The 18,041-nt window shown below is 36.1% G+C and overlaps 1 protein-coding gene across 2 annotated transcripts in view; it reads left to right on the top strand.

The window, feature by feature from the left end:
• Positions 1-6,792: 6,792 nt before the first annotated feature.
• The window catches only part of LOC106883903 (synaptotagmin-16), a 200,578-nt gene continuing 189,329 nt past the window's right edge, over positions 6,793-18,041 (top strand). The window contains exons 1-2 of one of the 2 annotated variants that reach the window (XM_089364467.1): positions 6,793-6,889; positions 15,827-15,878. In XM_089364467.1, the coding sequence (XP_089220593.1) occupies positions 15,860-15,878 (19 nt within the window). In that variant the 5' untranslated portion in view covers positions 6,793-6,889; positions 15,827-15,859. Of the gene's footprint in view, positions 6,890-15,739; positions 15,879-18,041 lie in introns of those variants that run through there. The other variant, XM_089364466.1, reaches the window with a different exon arrangement.

The following is an 18,041-nucleotide window of genomic DNA, read 5'->3' as shown; positions in this document are numbered from 1 at the left end:
GGAGGAGAGCCAAGAGTCCTATTAAATTGTGTAAAGAGGAATTTGGTTACTTGGGCCTCAAGGGAAAGTAACACAATAAACAAACAAAAGAAAATCCCAAAAATGTTAGGAATACATGGAAAATCTATAGAAATACCAATAAAAGCTAAATAAATTGACATTTATGATGAAAAGGATGGAACTGAAAACAATGCTAAACAATAAGTCATTTCTGGTATCTTACATCAGATAAAAATCTTGCTAGATTACCCAATCTACTTTCTAATGATTTAGTTGTTCTCAAAATCTTGATTAGTAATATTTGGTAGAGTAATCTTTAACAAGTCATCAGGCAATAAATCTTTATCAATGCAGTTTCATGCTATGATGATGCATAGAATTCAGGAGATTCAAAGATAAGAGAACATCTGCAGCTAACCCTGTACCATTAAAATGTATGAAAAGATCTCATAATATTATCTTAGTTAAACCCGTCTTCTACTTAAATATTATATCTAATATTGCTAAAAACATTTGAGCCTTAATAAATATTCATTTCTCAATTAACCAATTATAGAAAATTATTCAATAGAAATAACCTTAAACCGAGTTACAGCTGTATCACCATTATGGAAAATATAACAAGCCAATCAACTAAATTAGCTGAAGTTAACTACATTTGCAACAACACAAGCACATGTCTCCACTAATCAGTCAACAGAAAAATCATTCAACAGAAATAACCTTGAAATTAATGACAGCTGTAACACAAATGTGAATAACAACAAACAAATCAAGGAAATTAATTGAGGTTCACTGAACTTGTAAAAATACAATTGAATGTTACCTTAATCAGTAAACCCTCAAGAAATTCCTTTTTTACACATGTTTATTCTTTTTTCCTCACAAGATGAGGACTTGTGACTGTTTAAGATAAACATGAACTGCATCAATTTCACCTGCTTTAGGGGACCTGTGAAGGGTATGGAAACTGCTCTTTCTTCAAATAGATTTACTGTGTAAAAAGATATATAAATCGCATTTAAGATATATTGATTAATATTGATTCAATGCTAAAAGAAAAGAAAATAACTATGAGGTAGCTTTTATGCTAAAAATAAAGTGACAAGATACAAAGCAGAATCTTATCAGCTAAATTGTCCAGTCTTTATTAATTGAACCGTTTGCTCTTCTGTGACCAAAACAAACAAATTAATGTGTTGCAAAACATTTTGCTATTGCCAAGATAAACAGAAAATTGGCAACAGAATATGTTTTATGCTAAGTATCCATATAGTTTACAAGCTTCAAATGCAGATGTCATACAAATTAATTAATGGCTGTGTAGGGAATTGGTTATACACCATTAGGTGTACACCGCTTCCATACATTAAATTTCTAGAAGAAACAACGGAATGCAGATTCTGAACAACATAACAATATTTATTTACAGTGGAATTCAGTTCACGCTTGGAGGGAATTCGGTAGCTCGTCGCCCTCGGTTACTGAGACGCCTTCTGAATGATTTCCGTGGTTATTTGTGAAGCTCTGGTGCTGACATGTGAGAGAGCTCTGTTGGACGTCTTGGCTCGACGGAGATCAGTCAACGAAGAGACTGAGAAAAGGCGCCAAAGCTGGGTGTCGAACTCTATGCATGCGCATGAGACTCTTCCTGTATTCCTTCCGGAACTAGTCCCTACGCATGCGTGGATAAAACTCCGGACATTGAACATATAACAGTCGTCTGCTATAAGTTGTCACTACAGCTGTATTAAGTCTAGCCACTTACATAGTGGAAAAAGAAAGATTTCACACATTGCTACTCATCAAAGCAACTTCTAAGTCAAAGCTCAGTCTGTTAGAAATAACAGCCAAAATATCCTTCAACTGTTGTTTTTGAATGGATAAGATATTGAACTACAAGCAGCAAACGGGGCAAGAGAGAGAGCCTATATCTGGATGCTTGATCTGCTAGAAATAACCACTAAATGTGTCTAAAAACTAATAGTACGACTAACTGAGAAAAAATAGTACTACATATTAATTTCTTTCTAGAATATAACTAGAAGTACGTTGTTCTATTTAGATTCTCGGAAAAAAAAATATTGAACTACCAGTAGCAAACGAGACAAGAGAGATCCTAAGTTTGGTTGCTTGATCGATCGGAAATAATCACCAGGACTAGCTTGTGCGGGTGGCACATAAAAGACACCATTTCGAGCGTGGCCGTTGCCAGTATCACCTGACTGGCCTTCGTGCGGGTGACACGTAAAAGCACCTACTACACTCTCTGAGTGGTTGGCGTTAGGAAGGGCATCCAGCAGTAGAAACTCTGCCAAATTTAGATTGGAGCCTGGTGTTGCCATCCGGTTTCACCAGTCCTCAGTCAAATCGTCCAACCCATGCTAGCATGGAAAACGGACGTTAAACGATGATGATGATGATGATGATGATGTTTCTAAAAACTAATTGTACGACATGTATTATATGAGAAAGAAATAGTACTACCTACTAATTCCTTATTAGAATATAACGAAAACTAGTCGTACAACATTCACCCTCGGAAAAAGAAAAAGAGATACGCCGGTTAAGCCGGTAACTTCTTTGAAAATAGGTCTATTGACTAGGACTAATCTGAGATTTCCTCGATATACGTCTGGTGGAGAGATGTAGCGGGAATAAAGGACATCGATGGATTTTTTTTTTTTGATGATGAAAGCTGAAAACATCACCGATTCATGAATTTTTTTCTCCCGAAATACTTTCTTCGTTTAACTTATGAAATTCATTTCTCATAACTCAATTTTCATGTAGTTTGTGAGGAATTACCTCCCTTCATTCATGTATCTCGTTCTGTCCGGATCACAGTTGATTTAGTGAGGTCGCGCGCGCGTATTGTTTTATGTGTTTTAGGAAAATGAATGTATTGTAGATACAATTTATATATATATATATTATATATATATATATGTATGTATGTACTATACAAACAGGAATGTATTAATGTGCCTGAAAGCTGCCTATGTACAAAAAACAAGGTGTCTGCGTTAGAATTGGAATGTATGTGTGCGAGTGTGTGTGTGTGACAGAGGGAGGAGAGGGAATGTGTGATATAATGAAAGAGAAAGTAATACAGAGAGAGAGAGAGAGAGTAGGAGAAAGAGAATAAGAATAAGAGAGAGACAGATAGACAGACAGACAAAGGAGAGAGGGCGAATAGGGAATGTGTGATGTAGCGAAAGGGAAAGTAATACAGAGGGAGAAAGAGAGAGCGAGAGAAAGAGAAATAAATAGATAAATATATATAGGCAGAAAGCTGTGAAAATGGATTATGTAACAGTTGTTATATCAAGTATTGAAACATCTGGAGACTAAAACTCTGTGGTAGAATATTGAATACCATGAGTGGTGGGGAGTACTCTACTATTGGAGTACTGTGACAGTCTGTACCATACACACTGGTTATCTTTTTCTTGTATCAGTCATTGGACAGCAGCCATGCTGGAGCACAACCTTGAACAGATAGATCCCAGTACTTGGATATTAAGTCTAGTACTTGTTCTATCGGTCTATTTTGCTGACCCTAACCCTAACCCTAACCCTAAGTGTATTCAGTCTGGCACCTAAACTGGAGATACCAGGTTGTGGTGTTAAACCTAAAGTCCCCAGGAAAGGCATGCATGTCACAACATACCATTATTCTCTCCTAGCTCTAAAATATAGGGTACCATTGTAATGTTAACTTCATCATATTCATATTACTGCTGGTTTATCTGCTTTAGTTTTAGACCTAACTGTTTGTGGTGGCCAGTTGCAGGCAGGATGAGGGTTAGGGATATCTTGAGGTTTGATGATTAGCTTGGGTCATTAGATCTTCAGCTTGTTTCCTCTCAATTTACTTTTTTTTTTTATCCCAATACTATATTAGCTTCTGTTCTTAGAGCTGGCTGCTAAACATGTCACTTTCATTCAGTCTCTCCTCCAATCATCATCACGAGCATCATCATTGTTATCATCAAGATCATGATCAACATCACCACCACCACCACTACCAACACCACAACCATCACCATCATCACCGCTGCCACCATCAACACCACCACCATGGCCACTTTGACCATGACGACTATGACCACAACCACCACCACCACCTCAGGTTTGTCACACTAATTCCTACAGCTTGTCCAGCAGAATGTTATCCTACCGGAATTCCATCACAACTTATTTTTATGGCTGAGTTCCAACCCAAACCGCAGCAACAAAGTCCACCCACCACAATTCTTGGTCCATCAGCATTGCCTCAGGGTCCTGGATACACTCCACAACAGTGTCTGCAATCAAGTTGTCGATGTGTGACAATGTTTCTCTCTTCTTACATCACCATGAAGTTGGTTCCACATGACTAATTTGGATGCTTCCAGTTCAGCATGGCACACACAATCGCTAAATAGTCATAGTCATCTTTGCCTGATCTTCTCACTAACTTTTGGCAGGTCTCCATAAAGGCATTCAATTGTCTCATGCTGCTGCAATTTCACATTTAGGCCATTCATAGCATCCTTGTGTAGCATCCTTGTGTAGCATTCTTGTGTAGCATCCTTGTATTTCATCCTTGTGTAGCATTCTTGTGTAGCATCCTTGTGTAGCATTCTTGTGTAGCATCCTTGTATTTCATCCTTGTGTAGCATCCTTGTATTTCATCCTTGTGTAGCATCCTTGTATTTCATCCTTGTGTAGCATTCTTGTGTAGCATCCTTGTGTAGCATCCTTGTGTAGCATTCTTGTGTAGCATCCTTGTGTAGCATTCTTGTGTAGCATCCTTGTGTAGCATTCTTGTGTAGCATCCTTGTATTTCATCCTTGTGTAGCATCCTTGTATTTCATCCTTGTGTAGCATCCTTGTATTTCATCCTTGTGTAGCATCCTTGTGTAGCATCCTTGTGTAGCATCCTTGTGTAACATCCTTGTGTAACATCCTTGTGTAGCATCCTTGTGTTTCATCCTTGTGTAGCATCCTTGTGCAGCATCCTTGTATTTCATCCTTGTGTAACATCCTTGTGTAGCATTCTTGTTTAGCATCCTTGTGTAGCATCCTTGTATTTCATCCTTGTGTAACATCCTTGTGTAGCATCCTTGTATTTCATCCTTGTGTAGCATCCTTGTGTAGCATCCTTATGTAACATCCTTGTGTAGCGTCCTTGTGTAGTATCCTTATGTAACGTCCTTGTGTAACATCCTTGTGTAACATCCTTGTGTAGCATCCTTGTGTAGCATCCTTGTGTAGCATCCTTGTGTAGCTCTTTGTATAGCTGTTTGATAATTTCCCAGCCTATGTTTTTCTTGCAGCTGTCAACTCGAATCTTTTCAAGAATAACATCAACAGCATTACGTCTCACTGATTTTAGAGGGCAGGACTCTGAAGGGCCTGAAAACGGTCCTTTCCTTCAGATGCAACTATAATAAATTAAATAAAAGAAAAAAAAATGTTTCCTCTGACTTTGTTCTTGGATTTCTTTTGGTCATTAATACAAATGCAAGTAATTCTCCTCCCTGTTATTTATTCATTTAGACAAGTATCTAAGTAAGAAATCATTATTATAGCTAATTATTTCCATGTCAACATGGAAGAAGGATGCTGTTAAAATATGATGATGACGATGACAACGACGACTGTGGTGGTGTTGGTGGTGTGATTTGAGAGAAATTTGGCTGCTAATTCCAGCAGGTCAAGCAACCAACCACTTAGAAACTACCCCCATCCTCTCCTGAGTGGCTTCCGTTGACGCCTCTTCATCGGCTGCAATAACATGAAGAGGGTGGGTAGATGTTGTACCTGAAAGGTCTTTACGGACATGCCCAAATGAAGAGACAGAAATACAGGAGAAATGGGATTAAAGAAGCGATGTTAGTACAGTTAGCGTTTGGTCTAAATTATTGTAACTTAAGGAAGATTATCAGGAAGAAATTATGATTGGGAATAATGAAGTTGAAGAAGGTCAAAGCATTTGTGAAGAAGGAGGATGAAAGAAGATGATAGAAAGGCTGGAAGATAAGACAGAGCAGGGAAGGCGTGAGAGAAAGCCAAGAAGGAAGTATATTAAGTAGAAATGTAGTTTGTACTTAACAGGTTTTGAAGAGAAGTGATAATTGTAGTAGCTGTCGAAGAGACAAAAGGGTGAAGGCAGCTTTACAACGGGACAATGGTTTAGTATTGTTGGTTATTGAAAGCTTGTAATTCAGGTGGACTGATTTTTGTTTTCAATTTTTCTTTTTTTTTTATCTTGGATGTGATAAGGAATATTTATGTGTGAGTGCATGAATGTGCTTGTATGCAAATTTGTGTGTGTGTGTGTGTGTGTGTGTGTGTGCATGAGATATGTGTATGTATCTATGCACATGTATCTCTTTATATATATATGTATGTGTTGTGCGTGCATGTGTGCATGTGTGTGTGCTTGCGTGTGTGAATCAGAAGAATTAAGTACATATATGGTGTGTTTATGAGACAAACGTATGTGTATATGTGTACAAATGCATGTAAGCTAGGTGTATGTATGAGATTTGTGCATATATATATATATATATATATATATATATATATATACATATATATATATATATATATATACACACACACACACACACACGTATATGTGTATATATGTGTGAGTTAGCTCAACTTGATTCTGAACTAATACGACAAACTGACTGAGGTAGGATAACTCGACTGTGAATCTATACCCCTCTGTTGCTTTTGTTGTTGTTGTTGTTGTTGTTGCTGTTGAATAAGTATACTACCTTCAGGCACAATGCATAAGAACAGCACCATTCCAAATATTCTTCCTTTTTCAAAACAATAGCATCTGAACTGAGAAAGACTTGGCTGCTATTTCTAACATCTGACAGTAGAGGTAAGTAGATTTCACTGTTGTTGTTGTTGTTTCTTCTGTGGTTTCTTGTTTCAAATGTACCATTCCTTGTTTTGCAGCTGTTGATACAATTGAATACCAAAGAGATATGAGTGTGTGTGTGTGTGTGTGTGTGTTTGTGCATTTGTATGTGTATGTGTGTTATGCATGTATGTATATATGTATATATTATTTATATATATATATATATATATATGCATATATGTATATATACATATATATATATTATTTATATATATAAATATATAATATTTAAGATTCAGTTGAATTAGGTACTTAAATTGAGGCACCAAGCTGGTTTGGTATAGTCTGCACAGCTCGAAGTACGTGAATAAAACTTATATATCTATCTATATATATATATATATATATATAGGGAGAGAGGGAGAGTTTAATTTCATTCAGGTTTTAACCCTGGAGTTTACCATATTAAGTTTATCCTTGGTTATAGATTATGAGACAGACAGTAATCTGATGACTGTTTGTCTTATGAAACACATGGCTGAAAATCCATACATATCTGCAGAGTTTTTACAATTATAAACAAGAGGAAAGGAGCAAGCAAGTTCTTTTATTACATCAATTTGCAATTGTTTTATCTGAATTCAATATCATCAGACTAAATTCAGATGAAACAATTGTAAATTGATATAATAAAAGAACTTGTCCTCTCCATTCTTCTTGAGAGAGAGAGAGAGAGAGAGAGAGAGAGAGAGAGAGAGAGAGAGAGAGAGAGAAAGAGAAAGAGAGAGAAAGAGAGAGAGAGAGAGAGAGAGAAAGAGAGAGAGAGAGAGAGAGAGAGAGAGAGAGAGAGAAAGAGAGAGAGAGAGAGAGAGAGAGAGAAAATACATCTCTCTCTCTCTCTCTCTCTCTCTCTCTCTCTCTCTCTCTCTCTCTCTCTCTCTCTCTAATATCATTATTTTTTATTGTCACTAATTTTTTTCTCACTCTCTCAATATAATCCTGAGTAATGTTTAATACTGGAGATTAGTGGAGGCATATGACTTAGTGGTTAAAGTGTTGGATTCATGATTGCAAGACAGAGCAATACATTATGTTCTTGAGCAAAACATTTCATTTCACATCACTCCACTCCAGTCAGCCGGTAAAACAGACGATTGGCACCTGATGCAGCCTTCTAGCTTGCCAGCTCCTGTCAAACTGTCCAACTCAGGCAGCAGGGAAAACAGATGATGATAATGATGATGATGATGATGATGATGATGATGATGATGATGATGATGATGATGATGATGACATATATACAATTGGCCCTCTGCCGGTTATGACAATGAAAATTCCAGTTTATCTGATCAATAGAACAGCCTGCTCATGATATTAATGTGCATGTGGTTGAGCACTCCACAGACATGTGTACCTTTAACATAATTCTCAGGGAGATTCAGCATGACACAGAGTGTGACAAGGTTGGCTCTTTGAGATACAGGTACTACTCGTTTTTGCCAGCTGATTGGACTGGAGCAATGTGAAATAAAGTGTCTTGCTCAAGGACACAACACATTGCTAGGAATTGAACTCATGGCCTTATGACCGTTAGCTGAATAGCATAACCACTAAGCCACAGGCCTTCACTCATATATATGATTATGTTCCTAGAAGAAAATGACCCACTGTGGTCTGTGGCCTCCTAGTGGGACTTTCCAAATAGCACACCTTATGAAAAATTACCTCAAATTTTTCTAGAAATGTGGTCTGCCCAATGATGATGAGCCATTCCTTATGTGGCCTGCTTCATGAGAAAAAAAAAGCTGGCCATGCCTGTTATTGAGTGTACTAGACACTTTCATTTCATTATGTAACTAGCACTAGATATGTTGTGCACAGGTCAGCTGGACCACTCTGTTTCAGTTCTTCAGATTCACTGTCCTTTTAGACAGGTTGTCTGCAATGCAGCTTGCAGAGTCATGTGCTGAGCACACACACACACACATATGTATATATATGTGTGTGTATATGTGTGTGTATTTGTGTGTGTGCATGTGTGTGTATACGTACACACACACACAAAACACAAGTGCACACACACACACACACACACTCATCTATACACATATATACAGGCTTGTATGTTTTCAAACGAAAGAATGAAAACCTGTGTGTTTATATAAAAACAACAAAATAAAATATACTAATAATATATATTATGGAAAAAAAAAAAAAAAAAAACTATATTCAATAGATATAATGATTAAACATTTTCATGCTTAGTTAACAACTTGGCTAATTTAGCTAAATTCAGCTGTGAATAAAGCTTTAACTATTCTTACATAAAAGAAATAGCCAAAATTACCCCCTGCTACCATGACCACTGCCACTACCACTTATATCACCACCATCACTAACACCACCACCACCACCATTACCACCTACACCACCACCACCACCACTCTTTACCACACAGACACACAGATATGCACACACACACACACACACACACACACACATATCATATATATATATATATATAGAGAGAGAGAGAGAGAGAGAGAGGGAGAGAGAGAGGGAGATAGAGAGAGATAGAGAGAGTGAGAGAGAGTGAGTGTGGGTGGGTGTCTGTTGTTATACATTTATTCTTCCAAGCTTGTTTGGCTAGAGTAGTTTTTGCAAAATTTGAGTACATTGCAAAAAATGTCGATGGTGCAATAATTTTTTACGGATGGATACTCTTCCTGTCACTGACCACTCAGTTGTGGAGGTGAAGTGGAAGGTATGTGTCTACATTTGTCTTTCATATAAAAGCAACTGATACATACAAACATAACATACAAACACATGGAAAACCTTGAAATACAAAATGCATTTGGTGCTTTTTTAGTGGTACAAGCACTAGTGGGGGTCACCAAGTAATTCATGAAATAAACCCAGTCAATTGAGAGGAGAATAGTATTGAAGGAGTTGGTTTTATGCCGGGTGGTGGAGGTGCTTGACTTTGTGGTTAGAGTGTTGGACTCATGATCTTAAGATTGTAGTTTCAATTCCTGGACTGGGCAACATGTTGTGTTCTTGAGCAAAACACTTCATTTCACATTGCTCCAGTCCACTCAGCTGGCAAAAAATGAGTAATTCTGTGATAGACTAGCGTCCTGTCCAGGTGTGGGATATATACAGCATGAAACCAGGAAACCTGGCCTTATGAGTTGGTGTAACTTGAGAAGATAACTTTTACCTAATTAACTTTACCTTTATGCAGGGTAGTTAGATGCTTAAGTTTGACAGAGGGACAAGAACAGGTGTCTTGCTGTAGAGAAGGAAAATAGGTACTCCAGAATGAAAAGAAAGAGGATGGCGGTGAAGATGCATCAGGGTGTACCATCACTTACAGGAAGGTGAATAACGTGTATGGATGGTAAAATAAGTTCACAAAAGTGTGAAAGAAGAGTGACAATTGGATAGAGACTGGTACTCTGTCAGTTACAACAAGTTTTCTGGTTGCTCCAATCAATGGAACAGCCCAACATGTGAAATTGATGTGCAAGTAGTTGAGCACTTCACAAACATGTGTACTGGGCATGTGCTGTCAGTAATTACTCAGGGTAGGCAGTTGGTGATCCTTATGTAGTAAAACACACAAAAATAAAAAGAAAACAGTGTTGTGGTAATGTACACAGCACATGTACTACAGCAGTACTATGCATAGCTTAAATACTGAGATTGAAAAGCAGTGGTGAATTATGCCTACCTAGTCTACAAACAAATAAAACATTTTGCATTTTATGCATAGTTATCAGACTAACCTTCATAATTTTATTGAATTAGGTACATATTTTGCCATAAAAAGAAAATGTTGCTATTAATCTATTTTATTCAATGTAGGCAGTGCCTACCTTGCCTACCTAGACATCATACCCTTGATTTGTACCCTTAACATAGCTCTCAGAGGATTCAATGTGACACAAAGTATGACAAGGTTGGCTCTTTGAAATACAGGTAAAATGCATTTTTGCCAGCTGAGTGGATTGTAGCAATGTGGAATAAAGTGTCTTGCTCAAGGACACACCATACCACCAGGAATCAAACACATGACTTCACAATTGTGAGCTGAACATCCTAAGACTTCTTTTCTTTTATCCATGGTAAAGTTCTCAAAGCATTTTCTTCTTTTTATTAAAAAAATTTTTTTACCTTTTAGTATTTAAACAGGTCCTATCCAGCCCAAATATTGTACCTGTTTTATGTTCAACCGAGCCAAACCTGGCCTCTCACATTTATGCTACAATGTCATTCTAGAAAGAAACAATTACATCATTGAAGTCTCAAAGCTACAAGATAATGCATGATTAATTCAAAACAATAGGCATTTCCTTTGACAGAGTAAGCTGAATGCTAATGGATTGATCTATATTTACTTGTGTGAAGCCTCTTAACCTTTCCAACACACACACACACACACACACACACACACACACACACACACACACACACACACATGAGGATACAAATATATATATATATTAATGAATATACACACATGCACACAAACACATAAATGCATACATATAGTGATGTTTGTTTTTATGTGTAGCTATATATAAAAGAGTCAAACGGTAATTGAAGGATCACTCCATAGATTTTAAGTAGAGTATTACATTTATTTCTACGAGGAAAAGGTTGACAGTCACTTTCAACTTTTGCTGGTCATTGGCTTTGTTTGAATGTCGGACAAAGTCAATGACCATCAAAAACGTTTCAGCAACTCTGTGTGTGTGTGTATGTGTTTCCCAGTCACATGGCTCTGGGTTCAGTCTCATTGCATGTCACCTTTGGCACATGTCTTCTACTATAGCCCCAAAGTCGACCAAATCTTTGTGTGAATTTGGTAGAGCGAAACTAAAAGAAGCTCACAGTGCATATATCATATGTCTGTGTGTATACATAAATGCATATATATATATATATATATATATATATATATATATATATATATATATATATATATATATATATATATATATATATATACTAGCAGAAATACCAGGCTTTGCCCAGGTTAAAGAGAATAATGAAATCTAAAAACGCCGTCTAGACTATGCAACCTTCAACTGTTAGTAGCTACGATACCATATTTCTATATTAATAACTCTCCAATCCATGCCAGCATGGAACATAGACATTAAGTGGAATGCCAGTCTCTCATCTAGGAGGGCCTTGAAATCAATGTTACCAACTGGGGGCTATGTGTGTCGTAGTGATAATAAAAAGACCAAAAGGAGGTCTGCAACGAAATAATTTTACTCAACACTTTGCAAGTGAATCAGTGGAGGCAAAGATGCGTCTCATTTACTTGACAATTTATGCACCACATTGCAGAAATCACAATGTAAGTATATCTGAAAGGGTAGTCTTACACTGCTGTACCGTTGAATTACAAATAATGCTCATCTGTTATGTTCGGGTTAAAATTTCATCAACATCAAAAATATATGAATTTTCATGGGAGTTATGGCCGTTATACATAGAATATAATTTCCAACTTTCATAAAGATCCGTTCAGTACTTTTGACATAGTTTTGGATAAGAAAACAAATGACTAATGTGTGTGTTTGTGTGCATGTGTTTGTGTGTGATGGGTGTATATATGTATAGATATCTGTATGCATGTATATATATGTATATATGTGTACATATTACATGTACATCTATATATATATATATACATCTACACATGTGTATACATATACATGTATGCATATAGATCTATATCTATATATATATATATTTATGCATATATGTGTACATATACATGTATATGTATACATATACATCTCTTTCTCTCTCTTTCTCTCTCTCTGAAAGTATATCATTACAGTATAGAAATGTGATTGTTTCAGTTAGTGGAATAACGTGTACATATATATCTATATGTATACATATACATCTCTCTCTCTCTCTCTCTCTCTCTCTCTCTCTCTCTCTCTCTCTCTCTCTCTCTCTCTCTCTCTCTCTCTCTCTCTTTCTCTCTCTCTCTGAAAGTATCTGTCATTACAGTATCGAAATGTGATTGTTTCAGTTAGTGGAATAGTTTCATTTTTAAAGTGAAAGTATTTGACATGAGTGTTTTTGTTTCACTTTTGACACGTAATACTTAAATAGTGGAGGAGATATTATGTTGCCGTGGGCTCGAACTCTGCAAGAAGTTAAAATTTTTTTGACTAAAACACAACTGGAACCCTAAGTAAGGCATCTGTAAAATTTGAATGAAATTGGTTGCGTAGTTCTCGAGTTTTAGGGATTCACACAGACAGACAGACAGACAGACAGACAGATAGACAGACAGACAGACAGACACACATTCTCATTTTTATATATATAGATATATGCATATATATGTATATGTGTGTGTGTGTATATATATATATATATATATATATATATATATGTTTATATATATGCGAGAGTGTGTGTATATATATATATATATATATATATATATACATATATTACACACTTGCAGCAAAAGGTGCTGGTCTCTAATTGTAAAGGGAACATGTGGAAGGGGTAGAACCAGGAAAAAACATGGGACAAAGTGGTGAGAAAGTATCTACTGACATTGAGACTCACAGACGGGATGACAGGGGACTGAGACTCCTGGTAATTTGCTGTGCTCGAGAGGCACATCAAGCTAAATAAAAGCATGGTTGCTTTTGCATACAGGCTTGTCCCTTGCAACCCTCTCCAGTTGAATATCCCTAATCTTGCTGGCTCATAGGCGCTGGTGTCACATAAAAAGCACCCATGCCGGTGCTGTGTAAAAGCACCCAGTACATGCTGTAAAGAGGTTGGCTTTAGGAAGGGCATCTAGCTGTAAAAACCATGCCAAAACAGACATAGAGCCTGAGCAGCTCTTCAGCTGGCCCCTCCACCATATTGCTAGGTAACTGATCTGATGTTGGTTTGTTTACATCCACAAACCTTAGCAGAAACCTTAGCAGTTTGGCATAAGAGATTGATGATGGAATAAGTACCAAGCTTAAGAATAGGTTGTGGGAATGATTTACTTGACTAAAAACCTTCAAGGCAGTACCCCAGCATGGCCACAGTTTAATGACTGAAGTGAGTAAAAGACAAATGATTAAAAGATACATCATCTTCATATACATCAATACATGTACATCTTTTTTGTATGTACATGTGCATGTGTGTGTGTGTGTGAGAGAAAGAGAGAGAGAGAGAGAGTGAGTGAGTGAATGTGTGTCTTCTCATGTATGTGTAAGTGGCACTCTCTCTCTCTCTCTCACACACACACACACACACACATACTCCATTTCATATACACATTCATACAACTTTCACTTTCTCTCCTTCACTTTAAAACAAAAGTAAATAAATAAAAAATTTTACAGAAATTAACGAACAAAACCAGCTGATCCAGGTAACAGTTCTGAGATCAGAGTGAAAGATCACCCCAAGGGAATACCATTACAAAAGATTTGGCTGCTATTTCTATCACACCCTTCTACCATGTAACAGCTATTTGTGATAAAGGACCTGAAATACCTATTACATAGTAACAGGGTGTGAAAGAAATAGCAGCCAAATCTTCCCTTTTCTGGGGAAAGGAGCCGTTTACATGTGATTTTGATGTCACATTCATTGAAAGCATGTGAAATAACCTGGAAAAGTAAAAAAAAACTCATGAAACAAAATTCTGTTGCTAGGTAACTCCCAGGTGACCCAACGAACTCACTCTCTCTCTCTCTCTTTCTCTCACACACACACACACATGCACATGTACATACAAAAAAGATGTACATGTATTGATGTATATGAAGATGATATAGCTTTTAATCATTTGTCTTTTACTCACTTCAGTCATTAAACTGTGGCCATGCTGGGGTACTGCCTTGAAGGTTTTTAGTCAAGTAAATCATTCCCACAACCTATTCTTAAGCTTGGTACTTATTCCATCATCAATCTCTTATGCCAAACTGCTAAGGTTTCTGCTAAGGTTTGTGGATGTAAACAAACCAACGTCATACACTCTCTCTTTCCTTTCCTGAGCGTCCAATAATACTATCCATATCACGTCCTCACTTTGTTGTTTTTTTGTTTTTTTGTTATTGTTTTTTTGAACTATATATATATATATATATATATATATATATATATAAATAATATGTATATATATTCATCTATCTATCTATTTATCTGTCAATCTGCATCTCTCTCTTTGTTTATCGCCTCTCTCTCTCTCTCTCTCTCTCTCTCTCTATATATATATATATATATATATATATATATATATATATATATATAGACATACACACTCCTACACTCACTCACATTCACATACTTTGTGTCACTTACACACATACACAATACACATACACTCTGACTCATAGCTTTTCACACACACACAAACACAATACAAACATGCACACATGCACACAGACACACATGCCACTCTTTTGTCCCCCCCTCTCCACATATATATACACTCATACACATACTTCTCATCACACAGCTCACATCTGTTCAAATACATCTGCACACATTCACACAAACACATACTCCACAAAGTTACACACCCTGACTCACTGTCATATTGACATACACACATACATGCATACATACATACATACATACATACACACACATACAGATACACATACAGACACTCACACATACAAAGACATACTCACGCACATACACACACGTATATATACTCACACACATACATATACTCATGCACTCTCATGCATGTTTATAAATATGTTAATTTGTTATTGGAAAACTACAAACAATTATTTTAAAAAATAGTTAAAAAAGACAACATAAAACCAGCTATAATAAGAGAGACTGAAGCAGTGAACAAAAAGCCCATCTGTGACCAGGTGAGGGCGAATGTTGTAATTGTGGAATATATATTAATTCAGGTGTGTTTTTCTTTCTCTCTTGTAGTAAATTCCCACCTTGAAAAAGGATTACTACACGATGTCTACCATTAATTCAGGTAAAGTAAATTTTCATATATATTTTAAACCTATTTTGTATAATGTATCAAAAGAGGAAGCCCTCTATATGATCACTGGATCTGGTAGATATTAGATATAGCAGCTAAATATTTCCTGAGTTACATTCTACCAACCATCTTAACAAAAGCAAAAAAACAAAAATAACATGACATGTTTGACAATGTAGAGCTAGATATAATGTGACTGTATAAATGAAGGAATGGTCACAACTGGATTGCTGCTGAAGATTATTTACTTACTGAATCACTTCTGACTTGGAGCTAAAATAATAGTGATATCAACCTATTTTGTGATAAGGTAGCTTCTATTGATTTAAAATTTTGGTACAACGCCAGGAATTTCGGGGCAGGGGTTAAGTCGATTACATTAACCCTGGTGCCCAACTGGTACGTATTTTATCGACCCCAAAAGAATGAAGGGCAAAATCAACCTTGGCAGAATTTGAACTCAGAACATAACAAACGAAATGCTGTTAAGCATTTTACTTGGTGTGCTAATGATCCTGCCAGCTCACTACCTGGAAGTTCTTGTTAACTACTAGAAATAGTAGCCATTTCTCCATGCTAAACTGTACCTTTACATTTCTGTTTTTGCTTTTTGTTTTTTGTTTTTAAAATAAATGAAGGACATACTAGCTAATGTATTGTTAGATAGTATCTGAATAAAAAAAAACGGGAAGGTCACAGCTGGATTTTTGTTGCTGTTGATTACTAGTCTGCTCAATCAAGGCTAACTTGGAAATAAATCACAACAATAAAAATAATCCTTTCTACTATAGGCACAAGGCCTGAAATTTGGGAGTGGGAATCAGTCAATTAGATTATCCCCAATACACAACTGGTACTTAATTTATTGACCCTGAAAGGATGAAAGGCAAAGTCAATTTTGGCAGAATTTGAACTCAGAACAGGTGAAATACTGCTAAGCATTTCACCCGGCACACTAATGGTCCTGCCAGCTCCTTTTAACTATTAGAAATAGAAGCCATTCCACCATCCTAAACTGTACCTTTGCATTTCTGATTTTTGTTTTTTTGTTGTTTTTTTTTTTTGTTTTTAAAATAAATAAAGAACTTACTAGATAATGTATTCCTGAATAAAAAAGATGGGAAGGTCACAGTTGGATTCTTGTTGCTGTTGATTACTAGTCTGTTCAATCAAGGCTGACTTGGAACTAAATAACAACAACAAGAATAATAACATCGAATTATTTTGCAATGAGAAAGTCACCATAACACTCAGCTTGCTAAGAAATAACAGCTAAAAATTCTCCCTCAAATCACGCCCTACCATTTTCATATTTTTTCTGGGTTCTTTTTTCTTCGTAAAAGGCAGGAAATAGTGAAATAATGGATAAAATAGTCCAAGATTTTGGATGTCTCCAAGATTTGGGATGTCCTTCAACAAGTGCCCAAGTTTTTCAGCTGATCATTCTACATAGAAGCCAGTAGTGTGGCATCAAAAGAACACAAGAGGACTTAATATTCTGTGTACTCAAGAAACTGATGAACAAGTATACCCCTAAACATGTTTGCAATTCCTCATTTTATTTTTTACATCCATTATTACGAATCAATTTTCTTTTGTGAAATTCTTTAGAAACAAGAGTGTTAAAATCTCAAGCTCTAAAATTTATGTCTTCAGACTCTGCAACGCACTTAAAATTTCAAAATTATGTGAAATAGACAAACTTTCCAACTTTGTTTTCTTTATTATTTTTAATACTAGGTCACCAAATATGTGTTACATGAGGTCTAGATTAAACACACATTAAAATAAAATTATGTGTAAACCAATTTTTGATTCTTGACACATTATGGTGATAAAAATAATTAACATTTCCAATTTATTCAAAATAATTCCATGTAACTAAATAATATGAATCGTTATAGTGCATTCCTTTTCGTTCCAGTAATAAAGCCAACTAATTATTTTTGTAGACAAGAATTAGCATCTCACTCTCAGATAAAGAATGGAACAGTCAAAGATTTGTTGTTAATGGCATAATGCTAATTGCTTGTTGTGTTCAAAATAACTAAAACTTTCTAATCAACCACTGAACGTTCTGTTTAGATACAATTGATCTATTCCGCCAATGATCATTTTTCAATCTGTCCATTGATCCTGTAAAATAATCTTGTT

The sequence above is a fragment of the Octopus bimaculoides genome, chromosome 16 (assembly GCF_046866305.1).
Source record: "Octopus bimaculoides isolate indiv1 chromosome 16, ASM4686630v1, whole genome shotgun sequence".
NCBI classification, from domain to species: domain Eukaryota; kingdom Metazoa; phylum Mollusca; class Cephalopoda; order Octopoda; family Octopodidae; genus Octopus; species Octopus bimaculoides.
This window is presented reverse-complemented; position numbering and strand designations above follow the sequence as displayed.